Source organism: Perissodus microlepis, chromosome 8 (assembly GCF_051167445.1).
Source record: "Perissodus microlepis isolate ML-2025 ecotype Zambia chromosome 8, ASM5116744v1, whole genome shotgun sequence".
NCBI classification, from domain to species: domain Eukaryota; kingdom Metazoa; phylum Chordata; class Actinopteri; order Cichliformes; family Cichlidae; genus Perissodus; species Perissodus microlepis.
This window is the reverse complement of record NC_140468.1, coordinates 997965-1019229: the sequence shown is the minus strand read 5'-3', so window position 1 is coordinate 1019229 and position 21265 is coordinate 997965. Positions and strand designations below refer to the sequence as shown.

General features: G+C 43.5%; 2 protein-coding genes across 2 annotated transcripts in view; both read right to left on the bottom strand.

The window, feature by feature from the left end:
• The window catches only part of LOC146380986 (interferon-induced protein with tetratricopeptide repeats 5-like), a 16993-nt gene extending 7363 nt beyond the window's left edge, over nt 1-9630 (bottom strand). The window contains exons 1-2 of the mRNA XM_084936944.1: nt 9514-9630; nt 250-429 (exon numbers count right to left, since the gene is read on the bottom strand). Of these exons, the coding sequence (XP_084793070.1) occupies nt 250-429; nt 9514-9518 (185 nt within the window). The 5' untranslated portion in view covers nt 9519-9630. The remainder of the gene's footprint in view (nt 1-249; nt 430-9513) is intronic.
• LOC146380985 (interferon-induced protein with tetratricopeptide repeats 5-like) lies at nt 9505-21265 on the bottom strand. The gene is made up of 10 exons (XM_084936945.1): nt 21125-21265; nt 17823-18002; nt 17543-17732; nt 16375-16566; nt 15991-16218; nt 12691-12832; nt 12491-12617; nt 12261-12399; nt 11190-11237; nt 9505-10202 (listed from the first exon to the last, which is right to left on the bottom strand). Exons 1-10 carry the CDS (start codon nt 21127-21129, stop codon nt 10005-10007), a joined length of 1449 nt encoding a protein of 482 aa, XP_084793071.1. The 5' UTR covers nt 21130-21265; the 3' UTR covers nt 9505-10004.

The window sequence follows — 21265 nt, the reverse complement described above, 5'->3', positions numbered from 1 at the left end:
CACCTGTGGACATGAAAGTGAATCGAACATCTGAATTCAGTGACTTGGATGGGTGAGTGAATATTTTTGGCAATAATGTGCATGTAAAAACCCAGCTTCACAGAAGCAACGCCTACTTGCACAGTTGAATCTTGTTGTTTTCCATCTTTGTTGCTATTTTGTGCCCAATTATGATGATTTTATCTTTGAATGTCCCACAAACAAAGGCTTTTAGCTGAGGGTTCCTGTTCAATGTTCTGCACTGCTTACCTCACATAAGACAGGAACCTGTAGGAGTGGGCCAGGGTGCCCCGCTGCCCCAGTTGCAGGTCTATATCATGCTGCAGCTGCTTGCTAAGGTCGTCCAACTCCAAGTCTTCCTTCTTCAGATCCCAGGTGAACCGACTCTGCAGCTGCTGCAGCCTGCGGTGTAGATCTTTACCTGGATCACTGCGTAAGACAAAACACATTCTCAATATAGTAGCAAGTGTTCACAAACATGAACAATTTAATAGTTTCTTAGGAGTATTTATGGTTTTATTTTGTGACACTAAGAAAACTGACGGAAAACAAATGTGCAGCACATGGAAGCAACATAATGAGATTGTGTTAATCTCATTGTTAGTTTTTTAACCTCTTCAGCATGTTTGAAAAACAGAACATGCTGATCAGTCCAAATTCAAAGATCCTTGTGTCCTAATTGTAACGTCATTTGAGGTTATGGATGTTATTTGACTGGAGGCATAACTCACAGACACACGAGACGTGCCATTACTCCAATGAGTGTCCTTTATTATGAGTGCCCCCCACAACAACCCAGCAGAAACGTTCCTACCGCTTAACATTTACCTGATGCTACATCTCCCCTTCTAAATAGGATGTGATGCTGGGATATAACCAAGAAAACAGATTAGACCCGCACGCTTTAAAGTATACTACTGCCTTATGCTTTATCTGGTAACAGCTTGTTTACTGAACTCGTTTGGTTTAAACCCAGACTACTCAGAATGTCCAAAAATAAACTCTCTAAGTATACAACTCTGAACACCAAGCATAAGTGCACATTTCTGAACTATTTGATGCAGCTACAAACAACATGTTTAAACAGTGCAACCATTTGCTTTATTTCTCATTGTCTCTATGAGGGATGGGGTAGACCAGCGGTCTCCAACCTTTTTTGCGCACGGACCGGTTTATGCCCGACAATATTTTCATGGACCGGCCTTTAAGGTGTCGCGGATAAATACAACAAAATAAAAGTAGTACCGGTACCGAAAAAAAGAAAATTTATTCATAACACACGTGAAAAGACCCAGGAAAACCGAGTAAACGATAAAAACGATAACAAAATAACGCTGAAAACCGATAAAAACCCTGAAAACTATACATTTCACACCTGAACCTCAACTCTCGCGGCCCGGTACCAAACGACTCACGGACCGGTACCGGTCCGAGGCCCGGGGGTTGGGGACCACTGGGGTAGACTACCCAGCCCTCTGCCTGAGTGTGGGGATTATTCTGCCCCATTGCTCACTCAGTTCCTAGCCCTATGAGAAAACATAGTCTTTTAGATATGCTGGAGGCCTCCTAGACCTGGGTGGGATTTGGCTCCCACCCCTCAGGAGTCTGCTGGCCTCCTGTGAGATAGTGTCTGGAACCGACACACTCTGTGCAACTGGAACAGAGTTCTCAGGTGAAGCCTCTGGTGGATCGCCAGAAATCTCCGGTGCCCCAGGTGTCCGTGTAAGATGGTAGCGTGCCCTTTGCTGTCTCTACGATGTAGGACCTCGGTGAGCCTGCCATGGACACGACTGAGGTGTCCCTCATGTAGTTTAGACAGAATGTCTGCTCTGAGTGATGTGGGAATCACTATTCTGCTCCCATAAAGAAGCAAACCATTGTGGACTGTGAGGTCACCTGAAAATGGCAGATAAGGCTGGAAAACCCTTTCAATGGAGTACTTATCTGGCCATCCATCCACACAGAACTTCTTCAGCTGGCTTAGAAGGCTGTCATTGTCCTGATGTGTCTGGATTTCTCTGAGTCGTGGCTCTGTGGCTGGCAGACTTGCTATGACAGACTCCACATACAAGTTGATTTCTTCCTCCGGCAAACCCTCAGTTGTGTCACATACAGGAGCTCTGGACAGTACATCTGCTGTTGCAATGTCTCTACCAGGAACATGAGATATGGTATAAGAGAACCTCATCAATCGCATGCGTAGACGTTGTATACGAGGTGGAAGAGCTGCACACTGTCTCTGCAGACATCGTGCTTTTCTTTTTCTTTTTCCGGAATATTTTAGACGAAGGACGCTAGTGGCTAATTAGCTAGTGGGCCGTAAGGGTGACGCTACAACAGCGTCTCTCTGTAGGGGCCCAAAAAAAGTACTGACAGCCGAGGAAGGCGACAATATTAAGAAGTCGCTGGAGTTTATGACAGAGGAGATTTCTGCTGTCAAACTGCAGCAGAAAGCCATCCTGGACCTGTTCGAGGAAGTTGAGGCTCTCTGCATCCAGAACGCAGAAGAGGATCGGCGGCTGGCGTACCTGGAGAACAGAGTGGCGGATTTGGAGCAGTACACCCGGATGAACGATGTCATCACGGGGCTTTGCATCAAACCCAGGTCATACGCCCGGGCAGTCGCAGCGTAGGAGGGCCAGGAGAGGATGGTGTCAACTCCACGGAGCATCAAGTGATTTCAAGTGGACCTTTCTACGGTCCAAAGGTTGGAAGTGGATTATAACACTGAGGCTTGCCACCCTCTACCCCGAAAAAATGACAGTGACAAACCAGCCATCACTGTGAGATGTGCTAACAGAAAACACAAAACAGCACCGTTAAGACAAGGAAGTGAAAGGACCCGACATCTTCATGAGTGAACATCTGACAAAACGAAATACCGACATGACATGTGACGTGACACACAACACACGGCTCAGTCTGAAAGAACTGATCTGCATTCGGCAACAATATCAATATAACTCATTGGAATTCTGTTTATGATAATCTGGAACTGAGAACATTTCAATACACAGACCATAATGTTCTAGACTTAGAAAAGGACATAGACCCGGAAAATAATTTCTTCTACAACATCAGCAATAACTGCTGCTACTTCACTGATGAACAGCTTAAACACACCATCAACACGGAAGACAGATGATCAATAATCCATTTTAATAGCAGAAGTCTGTATGCTAACTTCAACAATATAAAGGAATATCTAAATGAGTTGACAAATCCATTTGGAATTATTGCCATTTCTGAAACATGGATCAATGCTGAGAAAGGACTTTGGACTGGAGGGATGTGAAGTCAACTTTGTAAATAGAAGGAACAAAAGTGGAGGGGGAGTAGCTGTGTATGTGGATAGAAACTTAAATTATAAGGTATGACAACTGTGATTGCTATATAGCAATTGAAATTTACAAGGAAAAAGAGAAAAATGTAATAATTAGCAGTATATATAGAACACCTGGCTCTGGTATTCAAGTATTTAATGACTTCATAGAGGAAGTATTCTCTAAAACTAATCAAAAAGGTATGTTTATCTGTGGTGATTTTAATATTGACCTGCTGAATCCACAAAAGCATAAAATGACCAACAAATTTCTAAACACTGTGTAAAGTTGGAGCAGAATTACACCTCACCGTGCTACATTACTCCACAATATTTTCACTAACAATATGGAAAACAAGATTGTGAGCAGATTATTGATCAATGACATCACCACCAGTTTATGAGAACCTATCTCTTTTATTGATAGGTATGTTGTTTTATTTTTATTCTATTGCATTCTATTCTTGTGCACTCATTTTGATCTTTTTCTTCTTGCTGCAGTGAGCATGTTCATGACAAAAGAATTTCCTTCGTGATAAATAAAGTTTTTATCTTATCTTAAATATAAAACATACAAAAATAAGTTGACCAATATTATACATGTATGTAGAAAGGAGTATTATAGTAAAACAGGGAATATTGGATATTTTAAATACTATCATTAAAAATAGTTCTGGACAACAAAGTTATCCTCAATATTTTATTGACAACTGCAATCTATTGGAAAACGCAGCTGGTGTAATGAACAGCTTTAATCCCGATTTTGTAAATATTGGACCAAATCTGGCAGAACAAATCCCTGAGTCACTGCCATCAGCAGACTGTAGTCAAAGCCTGATGGGAACCATAACTCAATGTTTCTCACAGCAGTGGAGGAAAAAGAAATAACTGGTATTATCCATCCATCCATCCATCTTCATCCGCTTTATCCGGGGCCGGGTCGCGGGGGCAGCAGCCTGAGCACACAATGCACCCGACCCCTATGGCGCCTCCTGCGGGTGGTGGGCCTGCAGGAGGATGGGCCCATGTCCCCTTTTCGGGCTGTGCCCGGCCGGGCCCATGGACTAAGGCCCGGCCACCAGACGCTCGCCCTCGGGCACCCTCCCCGGGCCTGGCTCCAGGGCGGGCCCCGGTAACCCTATCCCGGGCAGGGTAAACTGTTCCCTCGATGTTTTCTTCATAAGGGTCTTCTGAATCGCTCTTTGTCTGGTCCCTCACCCAGGACCAATTTGCCATGGGAGACCCTACCAGGGGGCAAAAGCCCCCAGACAACATAGCCCCTGGGATCCCTGGGACACACAAACCCCTCCACCACGATAAGGTAGCGATTCACGGAGATATTATAAATGTGTAAATACAAAATATTTACTGATTGTAATGATATCGACATGAAAATTGTCAAGAAGGTCATAGAAGGAATCATAGGACCTCTAACGTACATCTGCGACTCGTTTCAGACTGGAACAGTTCCAAACACAATGAAAACAGCTCAAGTTGTGCTGCTGTATAAAGCTGGGGATAGACGCCACTTCACAAATGACAGGCCTGTTTCTTTACTACCACGATTCTCCAAAATCCTAGAAAACCTGTTTAATAAACAACTAGACATATTCTTAGATAAATATAAATGACTCACAGTCAGTATGGATCCAGATCGAAAAGATCAACTTCACTGGCATTAATTGGATTGCCAGGGGCGGCATCGTGGTGGGGGGCGGCATCACGGGCACCGGCAAAAAAAACAAAAAACAAACATTGCTCGTACTCATGCTGCCCCGACATCAGCCAGCGCATACTGGGAATGTCGTAGGCACCGATCGGTTTTCTATCGCCATTTGCTGGGAGTAAGGGCGCCCTCCGTTTGCGAGGTGCACCTGCTGATTGCGGCACAGGGAGGAGAGGGCGGCGGGGGATTCTCTGGCTGGCTTGAGCAGCATCTAATAACCATCCATCCATTCGCTTCCGCTTATCCTTTTCAGGGGCGCGGGGGGCGCAGGAGCCTATCCCAGCTGACATAGGGCGAGAGGCGGGGTACACCCTGGACAGGTCGCCAGTCTGTCGCAGGGCCATCTAATAACCAACTCGCAAAATAAAACAAAATAAAAACAAAACAACAAACACAAAAACACCAGACATCATGATACAGACAGACTAATTTGCACCAATGTCTTTTCGAAATTCTATACACGAAAAGTGAGCGCGAGAGCCCTCGGTGCGCCTGCTCGCTGCTGAAGTCAAAGTAAACTTTATTGTCATCTCCGCTACATACAGTCCAGCATATAGAGACGAGACGACGAGGCTCCAGTTACAGCAGTGCAAGGAAACAAACAATATATATAAGAAGAGTAAGAAAATAAATATACTGTCGCGGTCCTGGGTCATTTTGACCAAGCATTTTCAGTTCTTTTATTCCTTTGTATTATGGTTTGTATTCTGATCCTTTTGTCATGCCTTGTTTATTAGTATTCTATGTTTCAGTTATTCTTCGTGAGGGATTAGTTCTTAAGTTGTGTCTCTCGTTTAGTGTAAGTTCAGTTCAGTGTCAAGTCTGTGTCTGTTTCTTGTTTCCTGTTTTATTGTGAAAGGTTGTGCCTCATCTCAGTGTCTCTAGCTTTGCTCCCCATGTCTCGTTAGCCCAAACCCTCCCAGCTGTGTCTCCCTCCTGTTTTCCATTCCCTGATTACTCCCCTGTGTATATAAGCCCTGTGTTTTCCTGTGTTCCCTGTCGTGTTGTACCCTCAACTAGCTGTGTGTTCTGTTTCTAGTGTTTCGTCTCCTGCTTCAGTTTAGTATTTCTTTTCCAGTGTTTCAGTCTTCGGTTCCTCTGTTCAGACTTTTGTTTGTCTTTTGGTATGTTTAGTTAGTACGAGGTTTTTCCCAGCAATAAAGCTGCGCTTTAAGTTTCACTCCGTGTCTGAGTTCTGCATTTTGGGTCCACCACTCCTGCTTGCTCGCCTGCCACACAGCCAACCATGACATATACACTTTAGGACTCAGGGTAAAGGGATCAATAACAATTTAAAATTTATAATTTACAGTTTGATGATTTAAAGTCTCACACACAACCTGCTGACAGGGGCGGGGGCCGGCTGCTTCCAAATAGAGCACATTTCATTCATAATGATGTAAATCCAAGCCCATTATGTATTCATGATCTGAATCCTGGGTTTTGTGAAATCCCAGAAATAAACCTTAGACAAAGCAAATCTGTGAACTAAGGTGTAGGTCTATGTGGTTATGTTGTGGTGATCCTCGGGTTGGGGGATTTGTGTTCATACTGGAGTGCAAAATTCAAACCAATGGAAGATGGACAAGAAAAGTTCAAAGCCATCAGGTGCTCAGTTTAGAAAAAATAGAAAAGAAGAGGAGGAGAAACAAAAGATGCAGGTAAGCAGATGTGTGATTGGATGATGGCAGGTCATCCTGAACCAATCAGAATACTTTATTAATCCCTAAGGAAATTATGTGGGTTACAGTTGCTCCAAGAAGAAATGGTAAAATTGGACCAGTCACAGACTAAACTCCAAACAATACATTATGTTACAGATTTTAATATTAATTAGTCATTGTCAGTTGTTGATTTGACCTGTTCTCATTGTATGACGAATTATGATGGTTGTTTGCATACTATGCGCACTCTCTCTCTCTTCATATGTGTGTGTTTCTCTGGTGAAATTCAGTATGGTTCTGACAACAGTTTTATGTTAATGTACAACCCTTAATATGTTTTGTGTGTGTGTGTGTGTGTGTGTGTGTGTGTGTGTGTATGGGGGGGGGGTGCCAGAGGGAGTGTTCGCCCGGGGCACCAAACAGGCTAGGACCCCTACTGGGTGCGGGTGGGTGTATCTGGGAGCCCCAGTCCACAGGGCTGGTGGGTGTGTCCTGCCCATTTGGCTGGCCACACCTGAGGAAGATGATCACACACACCTGCAGCTCAAGCCTTGTCGGGGAGCTGCGGTGGAGCTCTCTCTGATGCTGGATCGTTGTGCGAGTCAGTTTCCCAGCTACATGTCTGTGAGCTTGCTGTGTGAAGTACTAACGTCTGTCTCTGTGTTCTTCCTGCGGGAGTGTGGAGACGAGAGGGCAGCGAGCACGGATACACGGACACTAGTGTTAGGAAAATACATTTTCTAGCGCTTATTTGCTGTGCATTTTGTTTTATGCATTTAATAACAGACCAGTATATTAAAGGCCACCTTTGAGTTATAAAGGTCATTAGATTGTTTAGCAAGACTGAAAACTGTGCAGTACAGGAAGCTTTGTGCAGAGTTGCAGAGAGCATCGCCTACGTTTGTCCTGGTAAAAGAGAACAACAGGAAATGACCTTTGGGTTGTAAAAACTAGACACGAGTGTAGTTGTGCAGATGTTTTTGCAGCTATGTAGCAGACATGTTGAATTAAAATCGATAAAGTGACAGTTTGGTAGGGAAGGAGGGAGCAGACTATATTATACACATCTGGCCTGTAATGCTTCAGATCTGCAGATGCTTAGCACCGTGCACATCTCCCTTCCGGAAGGTAATGATTGAATAAAATGATTATAAATACTCTGGCCACTCTCACTCTGCGTCTTCTCTGTCCGGCCTGAAGAATAAAAGAACCTGGGACAATACTGGGAAGCAGAGTTTTGGAGCACAGACACTGGGAGAAAACACTGCACAGGAGTCAGACAGCGCACGGGGATTTATTGTTGTGGTTTAACTTTATTTACACTGTAAATAAAGACACTGCTTCATTGCAAGAGTCCTGCATTTGGGTCCTCGTTCCCCACATCAATCATCACATATTAATTAATAAACTGGAACGGTACGGGATCAGGCGGGTTGTAATGCACTGGGTGAAAAATTAGTGACAGGAAACAGAAGCTGGGTGAATATTTCTCATCATGCTTGGACTTTGCATGTGGTGTTCCACAAGGCTCTGTACTGGGTATTAAATGATTTATTATTTATATAAATTATACTTGTAAGGTATCTGATATATTAAAATTAGTATTATTTGCAGACGACACAAATATTTTTTGTTTTGGGAGGAATCTAAAGGAGCTGCTGGACACAAGAGTAACAAACAAACAAATCTAAGTAAAACTGAAATCGTCTTATTTGGGAAACACACAAGTGCAGATTCATGTAGATGGTGTGGAAATTGAAAGAGTTCTTGAACAAAAGTTTCTTGGTGTGATAATAGATGATAAATTAAGCTGGAAGTCTCATATAAATAATTTACATAACAGCATTTCAAGCAGTATTTAAATTTTGAGTAAAGTAAAAACCATTCTGGGCCACAGATCACTCCACAGTCTCTACTGTTCACTGATCGCACCGTATTTGCATTGCTGTGCAGAGGTTTGGGGCAACAAATGTTCGCTATCATCAATCTTTATATTACAAAAAAGGGCCATGAGGATAATCCATAACACCAGTTACAGAGATCATACAAATCCACTGTTCTTAAAATCAAAAATACTAAAATTCACAGATCTGGTTCATTTTTTCACGGCACAAATTATGTATAAAGCAATAAACAACCTACTTCCTGACAATATTCTAAAACGGTTTTCTAAAGGGAACGGGGAATTAAATTGAGAGAGACGGAGGTCTCAGAAGCTCCTGTATCAAATATGACACAAAGGGAATCACAGGGTTAAGTTCCATTTCCATGAGTTTGCACTTGGGTCCTTTTCCTGCCTGCACACACAAGACACACTGATGGTTTGGAGGAAGTAATTACTGATGCATGTGGTTAGTATTGAGCTGTAGTGTTATGTCTTGGCTGAGCAGTACAATGACAGACAGCAAATAAAACTGGTTCCTGAGTTTTTTAAATCTCAAAAAAAGTGTTTTGAGGATTCTGACAGTTGGAATCCCAACATCAAAACATCCTGATGATTTACGAGCCGGGCAAGCTGCAGCAAGAAGCGGCCATATCTGGGCATGCCTGCCACACCCACACTGATGTTCCAGCCTGGGAACTTCTCTCACTGACACCTCTGCTTGTCATTTAAATGCATTTTTTCTGCATTTAAATCATTTGTGAATAATACAGTTCCACACATTTGTGTGCATGCAAACCCTCATATCTATGTATTATTATTTCCTGAGCCTGAGGAGTTTTCTCTCTGTGTTGGATATCGTGAGTATATGTACATAACAAATAAATCCTGAAATAAAGACAAAAACAAAAACACTCACCTCATTTTAATTATTAAGGGTCAGACACGTTGGCACAAAGCGTACTGGATGTGCAGCAGTTTGCAGCAATATGAAAGAAATAATGGTGCGTTCAGTATCACCTCTGACAGGACAATGGCAGGATAATTCATCATAGTGAAGCAAACAGCAACACAGCAGGTTTTTCTTTCAGCTGTGAGGTCACCAAAGAAAATTCAACATTTAACCCATCAAGGTCCTGAGGCCCGCAGACACTTCCTGTCTATGACTGAGGTTTGGGTTGTGCTTTGAAGATCGTTTTTTTCCTACAACACCCGAATGCAGCACCACAGTCTGCTTAGCTTTCGTTTCCTCTTCATCACCACACAAACATAAATGTGAGAAAGCTGCTTTCAAAGACACAGAGACATGAGGGAAAAATCAGCATTTAATGAACCAGGAGCAGCCACGGTGGTCCTGAGCCTGCAGTTCTAACTCAGCATCAGCGCTTTCAGCGATTCATCAGAGGATGCTCACTGCAGCTCCAGGCGCAGCTCGCACACAGCACACAGGTACTCTTCATTGTCCTCGTCACAGTTCAGAGCTTCCTCATAAAACTCAGCAGCCTTCTTCCTGTCGCCCTCAGCTCTGGCCACCAGACCCAGCAGAGCGAGCGCCTGACCATCACGCCGCGTCTTTGTCAGACGTCTGTCAGCGATCTGCTTCAGTCTCTGCAAGAAAAAACATGGAGGAACAAAGAAAGATGGATTTCTGTGTATTTAAAGTAAGTGACTACTACATTCAGTGTCTCTCTGTGACCTGCACCCTGTGACCTGTGGAATCTGTGACCTGTGGATTGTGTGACCTGGAGTGTGTGACTTGTACTCTGTGACCTGGATCTGTGACCTCCATGTTGGGAAACAGCAGGGCTCCACCTTCTTCTCGTTCTTCTGCTTCTTCTTCTCAGCTGCCTGAAAAATATTAGAAGTTTCCACAAAGCCAGTTTTCTTCTGCTGTGGCTGAGTTTCTCCTTCTCTTCCAGGTAACTGGTGGAAGATGTTTGCACTACCCAGCAGCCCTCCAGAAGCTCTCAGCCTCTCATCTTCGTTGGGCTAGCTGGTGGAACATCAGGGTTTCTCTGTTTCTACATGCGTAGACTCACTCATACAGATAAAGCAAACCCACACAACAGTGTGGAAGACAGGCTGAATCTGAGACGGACATCACCAACAAGAAGATCCACTTTGTGAAGATGCTCATTAGTTGGCACAAATGATGTAAAACCATTCGTTACTGCCAAGGTTCCTGATATCCAGGTGGGATCAAAAAGTTCAGAGACGTCCTGAAGACCGGCTCTTCTCTGGAAGCTCCACTCTGACCCTTCAACCGCTGCACGCTCTATGAATTCAGCACAGACCTCAAACACCAACGTATGCTTCGACCTGAGCTGAACTTCACGTGCCAGCGCTGACATCTGCAGCTACGACCAAACAGCTGTCAGCAGGTTTCAGATCTTTACAGCCTTCTCCCCCCCGAGTTGGCTCCTACAGCACGATGTGTCCGCTGGAGAACATCCAGAAGAAACCATGTGAACTGTGGTGATGTTTCACACTGGCTTTTCGACCTCAGTCTTCAGTCACACCAGGCTCTCACCAGATCTGACCTGGCCTAAACCCTCTGATCCCCCAACACCAGACGGACTCGTGACCTGTGCTCACCTTAGCGCACTGTCTCCACTCATACTTGCAGGGTGGTAACAGCAGAGCCTGAAGAGGAAATAAGAAGACACGGAGATAAATCAAACCGACTTCATTTTTCTTCTAAAACAAAGGGGCCCTAGCAAAAAAGGTTTGGGAACCACTGTATTGAGTGGACCTCCAGCTGCTCGTGGGTATTAAAGCACACAGCATAATGAAGTGTGAAGCCATGACCTGAGAGTTTATGACAGCTCCTTTCACCTGTGGTTTGAACATGGTCTCTTTGGATTGGCTGTGAAACGGGCTCATTGGCATCGACCGCTGTTGCACCCCAGCTGACCCTCCCTTCTGACTCCAGTAACGAGCATCATTTCCATGAACCTCATGCTGTCTTCAACAGGAGCTCCTACACAACAGCAATTTGCTTTACGCTGAAAGAGTAAGGCACTTCTACAGTGGCTTTGCTGTTCAGACGCAGATGCATATTGTGTTGCTGTGCTGGGTGATGTACGTGGCCGGGTTTGGTGGAGGCGCATGTTGTCATAAACTTTCATTGTACTTTTACAATAAATCATTTATGAAAATGCATTTCTTATTTTGTTTCAGCTGTGATGTTTTAAAGCGCAGGCAGTGAGCTCATCGATCGGTTTTTCTAACTTGTGTATTTCAGTGTAACAAACACCACAGTTACCTACACTTCATCTGTAACTTTTCTGTAACTTTCTTATGGACACACATGAGTAATAATGACATTTTTCAGATGTTGTTCTAAAATATATTTTAACTTTACGATCTGACCTGATCGTGGCGCTGTCACAGCTCAATCTCAGGACCTTTCTGTGTTAGTCTGCATGTTCTCCTCGTGTCTGCGTGGGCTCGCTTCAGCCTCCACCCACAGTCCAAAAACAAGGTGCCCCCCACCCCAGGCACTTTTAGTATCAATGACTGACTGACGTTCATGATTTGAAATGTAAAATAAATGTGACATTAACAGGCCGATGCTACAGTTCAGTGGAGTGTTGGAACAGTGCTCTGGCCTCCAGTAAGCCAGCTGCACATCACCAAGAGTCTGGGAAACTACACCCAACTCACCTGAGTGTAGTGGGCGATGGCTTCAGCCTCGGTTTTTTTGTTAAAGTAGAAAAAGTCACCGTAGCGCTGATGGACAGTCTGAAAAAGGCTTTTCTCCGACTCTGCTAGCTTCAAGCACTGCTGGAAAATCTCCTCAGCCCTGAGGAACCAGAAACGATGATGATGATGATGATGAATTTAGAGCCAAAAACAAAAGAGCGACTGCACTGCAGCTTTGCACAGACCAGTACCTGCTCAAATCCCTTTGCTCTGCATACAGCTGTGCCAGATCAGTCAATGCCAGGACAAAGGACGGCCTTATCTCCACGGCAACTTTAAGGTGATGGATACAACGACGCCTCCAGTACCGCACCGCTCCTGTGGGGCAAGAAATCACGGTTAGATTTGAGCTGTGTTTATTGAACTGGACTGGAGACATGCCGTTTGTTACTCTGGTCGCTGTTGGGCCGACGGCTCTGCTCTGCAATTTTCTTCATCTTGTAGCACAGAGCCAGCTGGTGGTGGATGAAAGGTGATTGATCGGCCCGCTTCAGTGCTCGCTCCAACATATCAATAGACTCATCCAGTCGATTCTGAAACACATTGAAAGAGGTGAAACTCACAGGATCACCGCAGCCTCTAAAGGCAACCACAGCCTTTGAGAACTGGCTCCAAGGAGGAAATTCAGTGAATTAAACAGACACAGGATAACCTCCCAGTCAAAGAAGAATATGGTCAAATGAAACTTTAGAGGGGCGTGGCTTACTCGGCTTAAGTTTTTTCAGAAGCCCGGGGTCTTTTCGAGTGTAATCTTTTTTCAGTTAGATGCCTGACTGACAACTGTATAAAACAAAAACTACACACAATATTCGAAGCACATAGCGCACAGTCCTAAATTCCCCCTAATTTTGGTATGATCCGAGCTCAGGCACTGGGCGACTGAGCACAGCGCTTACACATGTGAGGGAGGGGGGAGGAGCTGCTGCCTGCGAGTTTGCTGCAGACAGTCGTGATGGGATTTGCTCTTTTTAGAGAGCCGGCTCTTTTGGCTCCCAACCGGCTCTTCAGGTTGTTTTGTTGCTTTAATTAATTTATTATCAACAACAATATAAAATTATGCACAAAAGAAATTACGAATGTAAAAAAACCCGTGGTTTTATTTATATATGTTTATATATAAATATATATGGTGGCTCCTAGAGACAAAACACGTAACTCCAAACTCCAAAAAACTCCAAAACACATTTCCAGCATTAACTGAACTTCCAAACAGAGCTGCCTAGATCACTTAAATTACACAATTGAAAGCATATGTGTATTGTTTGTGTATTTATACACAAGCACTCATATATATTCAAATAATTAAAGAAACTGTCCATTTACCTGTTACTACCACACACCAAATCCGGTCGTTGGTACTTGCTGGCTTGTGTAGCCACGAGGTAACAAAAGCTCAACACTGCCCCCTATCATCCTGGAGCACTTCTGTTGTGTTTTTACGTGTTTTGGAGTTTGTACGTGTTTTGTCTGTAGGGGCCACCGTAAATATACTTTTATTTATTCACTCCACATAAAATGTAATAAATAATATGTACATTTCAACTTTTAACTATTTAAATTTTCAGCTTTTTCCTTTTAAACAAATTTAAAGTGAAACAACACAAAACACTGCAAACCACAACACAATTAAACATAAATTATAATATGAAAACAAAAAGAAGATGCATGTTCTCTGTCATATGGGCCCGCATGAATAAACTTTCTGAATCCTTTATCATCTGCAACTGAAAATAGTTGTGGATGATTACTATACCTTTCTAATGTGACGTTGTTGTCCCTGGCTCTCTCTCTCTCTCCCTCCCGCTCTGTTCCTGTGCTACTGAGTGTAACTACCGCCCCTCCCCCCTCTGCTCAGCGCAAAGCACAAGGCTCGCGTGCGGCGTGAGAGAGAGAGAGAGAGAGAGAGAGGGTGAGAGAAAGAAAAAAAACCCACGGCTCGCGATAAGGAGCCGGCTCGCGTCGTTCACTTCAAAGACCCGGCTCTAAGAGCCGTTTCGTTCGCGACCGACACATCACTAGCAGACAGAGGAGAGCTTAAGTTTGAGCAGGTACCAAAGCAAATCATTCGTACTGTACAAATAATGTGAATATGACGGTGAATCACAAAAGATATCAAACTGATCACTTGACCCATATTACAGTACTTGCTGTTCGAGTGAATCAACAAATGGTGAAATGAAAAGCCGAACAACAACAATGCTGCTTCTTTACAGAGTCTTAGCTCACACATGTGTTTATTTCATATTTTCAGTTGTTTCCCTCCACGGCTAAACAAACTCTCTAAATCGGTTTCAGTTGTGTACTGATGAACACAACAATGGACATAAGGAGCTTCTTTCAAAGAAAAAACTCTGGTAGATGTTATTTTATATATTATGCTTTGTATGTTGTTCAGCATATTTCTATGCAAAACAAGAGGGATTTCAATACACAGCAGTATATTCACAGCTGAAACCAGATATTTACACTTTAGGGAGAAAACACAAGAACATTTTTTTACTGTACAACATCAATTTAGAGTAAACTTGTTTTGTTTTGGATAAATAAATATTGAAATATCTTTTGAATTAGTTAAATGTCAGAATAAAGAGAGCAGAGCTTCTATTTTTATCACTTTCATCAAACGTAGGAGCACATGTACATTAAGTTTATTGTTAATTAATAAGAAACTCCAGACGATTCCATTCTGAGCTGAAGAAGCTTCTGATTGGTTCGTAGAGTCCATGTGAGTAAATTGGTGGCACAGCTGTGGATGCATATAAGGCAAAACACAGAGGCTGTTTCTGTGACATGGGAAAATCAAGAGATGTCAACCAAAACACCAGGAGAAGAACTGTGGAGCTCCATAAGTGTGGCTCAGTTTGAATACAATTTGGTGCCATTTGCAATTAAGAAATACAGACAATTTATCTCTTTACTCTTAAAGTTAAGAAATTTAGGAACAGAGAGGGAGCAAGAGCAGGTGAGACACACCTGTTAGTCACATGGTTGTTTGCCAAAACTCATCAGAACATGTATCCAGTACCTAGTGTAACTTTTTAGACACCATTTGTTACTTTTCAAATTCTATATTTATTAAGTTCTGCAGGCTTGTTTGCACAACAAGGCTAAATAATTATATAAACTTTTCTGAATCTAAATATTGTACTTTGGTAGAATTAAAAATAAGTGTAGTGCAGGTCTATGATGATTTTTAGTTCTACTATCATCTAGTTCTGATTCTGGTTCTGTCTTGGTTAAGTCCTAAGTAGTCCTGATTTTGAACTGTTGTAGTCCTGTTTTAATTCCGGATCAGTTCTGGGTCTGGTTGAATTGGGGTTTAGTCCTCGTGTCTTGATCCAGCCCTGATTTGTTCTGTCCTGCATATGTGATATATATTTTTTCCTATATGAAGTCATTCTTTTTTGAACAAAACTGAAAACACAGCCTAATAAATCTTCCAGTCATTTCTAACCCCCCCTCCCACATGCATACTACCCTTTAGGGCTAAGCCCCGGGTGTATAAAATGCCTGGCTCCGCCTCTGCCCTGGAACAGAAGGACCTCGACTTTCTTTGTAAGTTCTCTGTATGAAACAGTTATGATGATCTATCTCTGGCTGCTTTTTATAGCAACACAATACTTTCAACTGAGCCCAAGACCGGCCCTGAATGGTGGATGTCTTTGACAAATGAGTCTACACTCAGACCTACCTGATTACGAAAGTGTTTTCCTATATAGCGGTTGACATGAGGATTATCAGGATCCGTTTTCAGTGCTTTATTCAACAGTTCCTCAGCTTCTTGGTATTTCTTATAGGCCCCCAGCTTCACAGCCAGCATGGACTGCAGAACTGCATCATCAGGGTTGATCTCCAGGGCCAAGCGAAGCTGTGTGATGGCCGGAGACTCTTCACCTTTCTTTAAGTTTTCCAAAGCCCTCTGCAGATAAGAAACCCATTAATGTACCCTGTTGAAATGTTCTTGTTTTAAACTGTCATTACTGAGTCTTCTGAAATGTACACTGACACTGAACTGACGGATTCCTTTTCTGCTATTTACCATTCATTGAGTCTTCATACTTCCTATAAAACTGACCTGTTCTGTGCGAAAGAGGGCGATGGCGTAGCCGGCGTTCCACTCACTGTCGTGAGTCTGTACCTCAAGTGCTTTACGGAAACAGTCGATGGCTTTGGAAAGAGAAGACCTCGAAAACTTAAGATAGGTCCAGGCTTGTTCTCCGTACACCTCTGGAAGGAGCCTTGTTGAGGAACCAGTGGGATGGTTTGACTGTAGATACAGAAGAACGTGTCAGAGATTCAGCAGCATGTGCTCATAATGTTTGGGCTGGATGGTATACATACAGTTCAGTGACCCTTTATCTTATTGTGAAAACTGCTCAAAGAAGTCCTGCCATTAATTAATTCTTCGATCTTAAATATGATCAACCTATCTCTAATAATCAGCTATGTACCACAGGCCTTCAAGCTGGCTGTAGTTAAACCTTTACTCAAAAAGCATCTCTAGACCCAGCAGTCTTAGCTAATTACAGGCCAATCTCCAACCTTCCTTTATATCAAACATCCTTGAAAGAGTAGTTGTCAAACAGCTAACAGATCATCTGCAGAGGCTTATTGAAGAGTTTCAGTCAGGTTTCAGAGCTCATCACAGCACAGAAACAGCTTTAGTGAAGGTTACAAATGATCTTCTTATGGCCTCTGACAGTGGACTCATCTCTGTGCTTGTCCTGCTAGACCTCAGTGGGAAGGAAAAACTCCCTTTTAACAAGAAGAACCCTCCGGCAGAGCCGAAGAGGGGTGGGGTGTGGATGGGGTGAGAGAAGGAAGACAGGATAAAGACATGCTGAGGAAGAGAGACAGAGGTTAATAACAAGGATGAGTCAGTGCAGAGAGGTCTGTTAACACATAGTGAGTGAGGTAGAAACACCCAGTGCATCATGGGAATCCCCGGCAGCCTATTGCAGCATAACTAAGGGAGGAGTCAGGGTCACCTGATCCAGCAGTAACTATAAACAAGCCAGTTAAGGTAGTTCAGGCATCTGAGCAGGAAACCCTTTGAAGGCCTCCTGGTGCTACATGTTCTATTAGAAGGAGGTCCCAGGAAGGATTATATCTGGAAAGACCTCAGTGTCCCCCCAGATGAGTTAGAGGAGGTTGTCTTAGATTGCTGCCCCTACGACCCAAAAGAAATAAGCAGCAGAAATGGAGGCTGGCTGGCTGGCTGGATGGACGGGTGCTGTACATACCAGGATGTCCTCAACTCTCTGGCAGTAGCTCTGTGACTGTGCGTAGTCTCCGGTGTGGTATTTCAGCCAGGCCATGTCTCCATATGTCACAATGAGCCGCCTCTCACTCTCATCACCATAACTCTCCCTGATGGTCTCCTCTGATTGGTTTAGAAGTGACAGCGCTTCCTCTCGTTGGTCCTGAAGATACCTGAGGACCAACAAGTCATCACAACTGATGTTTAAGTAAGTTTTGTCAGATCTTGTCTCATCAGACTGCTCACCGCAGAGGAAACTGTACCTGACATAAGCCAAATAGCTGTAAGATCGAGTCACTGCCCCGCGCTGCCCGAGCTGAAGTTTTATGTGCTCCTGCAGTCGGGTGCTCAGGTTTTCCAGGTCCACGTCCTCCTTCTTCAGATCCCAGGTGAAGTGACACTGCAGCTGCTGCAGCCTGCTGAGCAGAGCGCTGCTACCTTCACTTTAAGAGAGTCACAAAGACAAAGCCTCTCAGCTCTCTGTGTTCATGTTCACACATGGTCTAAAAATGAGTCATTACAGAGCATAGACGTCCTGGAGACGCAACGTAGAGCTCCCATGGTGTCACAAACAGCATGTCAGTTTATCACAGCTGAAACAACCATCCTAAGAACAGCACTTTTTATTTGAACAACGCTCCTGTTTAATACACATACAGTTTCTTCAGAAAAACAGAGTCACAAACGTAAGGAGAAAGAAAAAAAAGGCAGAGGACTTAGAAAGAAAAAGGAACGAACAATGTATATATATATATATAAAATATATATACATATATAATGATAATTAGAAAAATAAGATAAAGCAAAAGAAGAAGAAAAAGAAAAGGAAACATGCCTGCGGTGTCAAACATTTCAATCATTCATTTCAAATTCTCTTTTTTCTGTCCATCTTCTTTTTTTTGTTGTGCGTTAACTATTTTCCTCAGTCCTTCAAAAAGCGTTCTTCCTTCAATTTCAGTTTATATGTGAAGTTCTCCATCTCCATAATGTCCTCCACAATTGCCACCACTGCTGCTTTCCTGGTGTTTCTGTCTTAAGCCGGTTTTTGGTGATGGCCTTCTTTGCTGTCAAAAGGAGAATCTGAGCCAGGTATCGATCCTTTACATCTACAGTGCCTGCCAAGTATCCAAGATACAAAACAAGGCAGGTTCTGGGAATTATATAACCTGATATGTCACAGAGAGCTGAGGGAATTTTGACCCAGAAAGTGTGAATTTTCCTGCATTTCCAGAAAATGTGTGTGTGGTCTGGTTCATCCCATCCACACAGCTCCAACATTGTTGTTGTGTATTGGTTTGTTTATTTTCAATCTGAGGTGTAATAAAGTAGCGAATTTGATTTTTCCAGATGAATTCTCTCCACTTTAATGACTGAGCTGTATGCTTATGTTCTTTCCATGTTTCATACCACACCTCAGTGATTTCTTCACTCAGCTCTCTTTCCCATTTGACTTTAACATATACAGCTGATTCCTGTCTCGATTCCATCAAACATTTGCAGACACTGTTCTTGGAATAACACTTTTATATGCCAGTATAATTATTTTTATAATAGGATGGATTTTGTCTTCCTTTAATTTTATGTTTTTATTAAGGTAATCTCTCACCTGTAAGTATCTAAAAAAATCCTTGTTTTTTAAGTTGTATTCCCGTTTTAATTCTTCAAAACTTTTAATTTCTCCTTTTTTGATTAATAAACAAATTGCTGTGATTCCCTTTTCATTCCAATTTTTAAAACCAAGATCCAGTTTCCCTGGTCTAAATTCTTCATCGAAGGCTCCCCATTTTAGCAAACCAAGCTCTTTACCAATTCTGAGCTCCTTTACTGTATCATACCATATATTTAATGTAAAGGCTATTATCGGGTTCCTATCTTGGTCTTCAGTTATGTATTCAGGGATCTTTTTATACCCATGTTTGTTTGAATTGGGACATTGAGTGTGGAGAGCTCCACATCCTTCCAGCGAGCCCCGTAATCATCACTACACCGATATGTTATCTGGCGTATCTGTGCAGCACGAAAATATTCTTTTAAATTAGGAAGCGACATTCCTCCTTTCTCCTTAGTAAGCTGTAAAGTGGTGTATCGTACCCTTGGCCGCTTGCCTTCCCAGACAAATCTAGATATATACTTTCCAGCAGTTAAAATGTTCTTGCTTGTACAGGCTTAAAGCCTTTGTGTTTTATGTTTGTAGTTTTCACGGCGTTCAATAAATGCAGCGAAGCGCCCGTCTTGAAGAAGCCGTGCCTGTGTTGTCATTTCGGAGTGACATCATCATCATTTCCTGTGCATGTTTGAGCTACAGGAAGCTTAACTCAACTCTAACAAAGAACTAAAATATTTATTATCACGGTTTAAATGAGAATTTCTGGACGACCGTCCCCTCTCAGACCCAACAAGGAAAGTCTCCTCTCTGTCAGCAGGAGGATGGGTAAGGACGACTTTCAGGCTGCCAGCAGCTCACACAGGCTTCCTCCTGAGCTCACGGCCCCTCCCACTACAGCTGGATCCCAAGATGACGTAAAATAATACTTCAAAATGACAGCAGTACATGTGATGTGACACTGAAGCTAAGTGTACATTACACATCAGACACACTGAGTTACATGTATGTGTTTAAATCTGTTACCTTGTGTCTGAGTAGCACCTTCAGACCAGGCCGCTGCGTCACCTGTATGACGAGCACAGCGGCTCGCTTTGATCGCATTACTGTCCAAAGATGAGCGCGTGGAGGAGGACGTCACCCTCTGGAAGTACAGCTTCACTGTTACAAACTGTTACTGTGACCATACTATCGGTGTTACTACCTTCTTCTTTCGCGGTCTCTGGAGCACATCATCTTCCTCCATCTTCTATCCCATCATCCTCCTCTGCATGTCCTCCTTCACTACGCCACCTCTGACTCTGAGCTGTCCCTTTGACGGCCTCGTGCCCATTATATCTGAACATCTTCACCGTCTCCACCCATCACAGCAGGTCTCACCTCCACCCTGCCTGCAGCCTCTTCCTCTCCTCTCTGTGGGTGGCTGACCTCAGGTCACTGTTCTGCTCCTGGCAGCTTCGACGCATTTTACTAGAGTAATACTTCAGGTTTGAGTACTGTGAATGTTGTCGCTACACATTTACTGAGAAACAGTTGGTGACTTCTCTGGAGCCACAATTCATAGCAAAACATCCAAGACACCGACTGACAGAGACAACGATCACAGACATGTTCACAACCGACCTGCGGCCTATTTGCAACAGAGACGGAGAAAAGCAAACAAAAGCAACGTTGTAGGTGCGGCAGGCCGGACGGTGACTTCGCATCGCCGCGGTTCACGCATTCTCAGTCATCCAGGTGAGGAAACAAGACTGAAGAAGTCACCTGGATGACGAAACGTTTCGCCCAGGTGAACAGAATCCCCTGCGTGGGCTTTACTCTGCTCTCTGCAGATTTCACAGTAATCTGATTACACCCTGGATCCAGATCGACTCGGTTAAAGGTTAAAGGGAGGCCCTGAGCTGACTTCACTTTCCAATAAGTGATCGATTATCAGAATGATCGGAAGTCTCAAACACTCACCTCATGTTGCCCTCTTCCTCCTCAGAGGGAGCAAAGTGATGATGAAGATGAGGGAGAGCGTGAGCACCGAGTGACCGGTCCGTGCGCTCCGTCACAGAACGGAAACTTAACGTGAGGCCTTCACGGTCCGCTCTGAATGCA

Excerpts from the sequence above, each read along its gene's own strand:
- LOC146380985 (XM_084936945.1), bottom strand. Across the intron at positions 11,238-12,260 it reads CCATCGCCCACTACACTCAG|GCTCTGCTGTTACCACCCTG; the intron begins GTGAGTTGGGTG and ends TTTCCTCTTCAG. Across the intron at positions 10,203-11,189 it reads AGTGGAGACAGTGCGCTAAG|AGACTGAAGCAGATCGCTGA; the intron begins GTGAGCACAGGT and ends TTTTTCTTGCAG.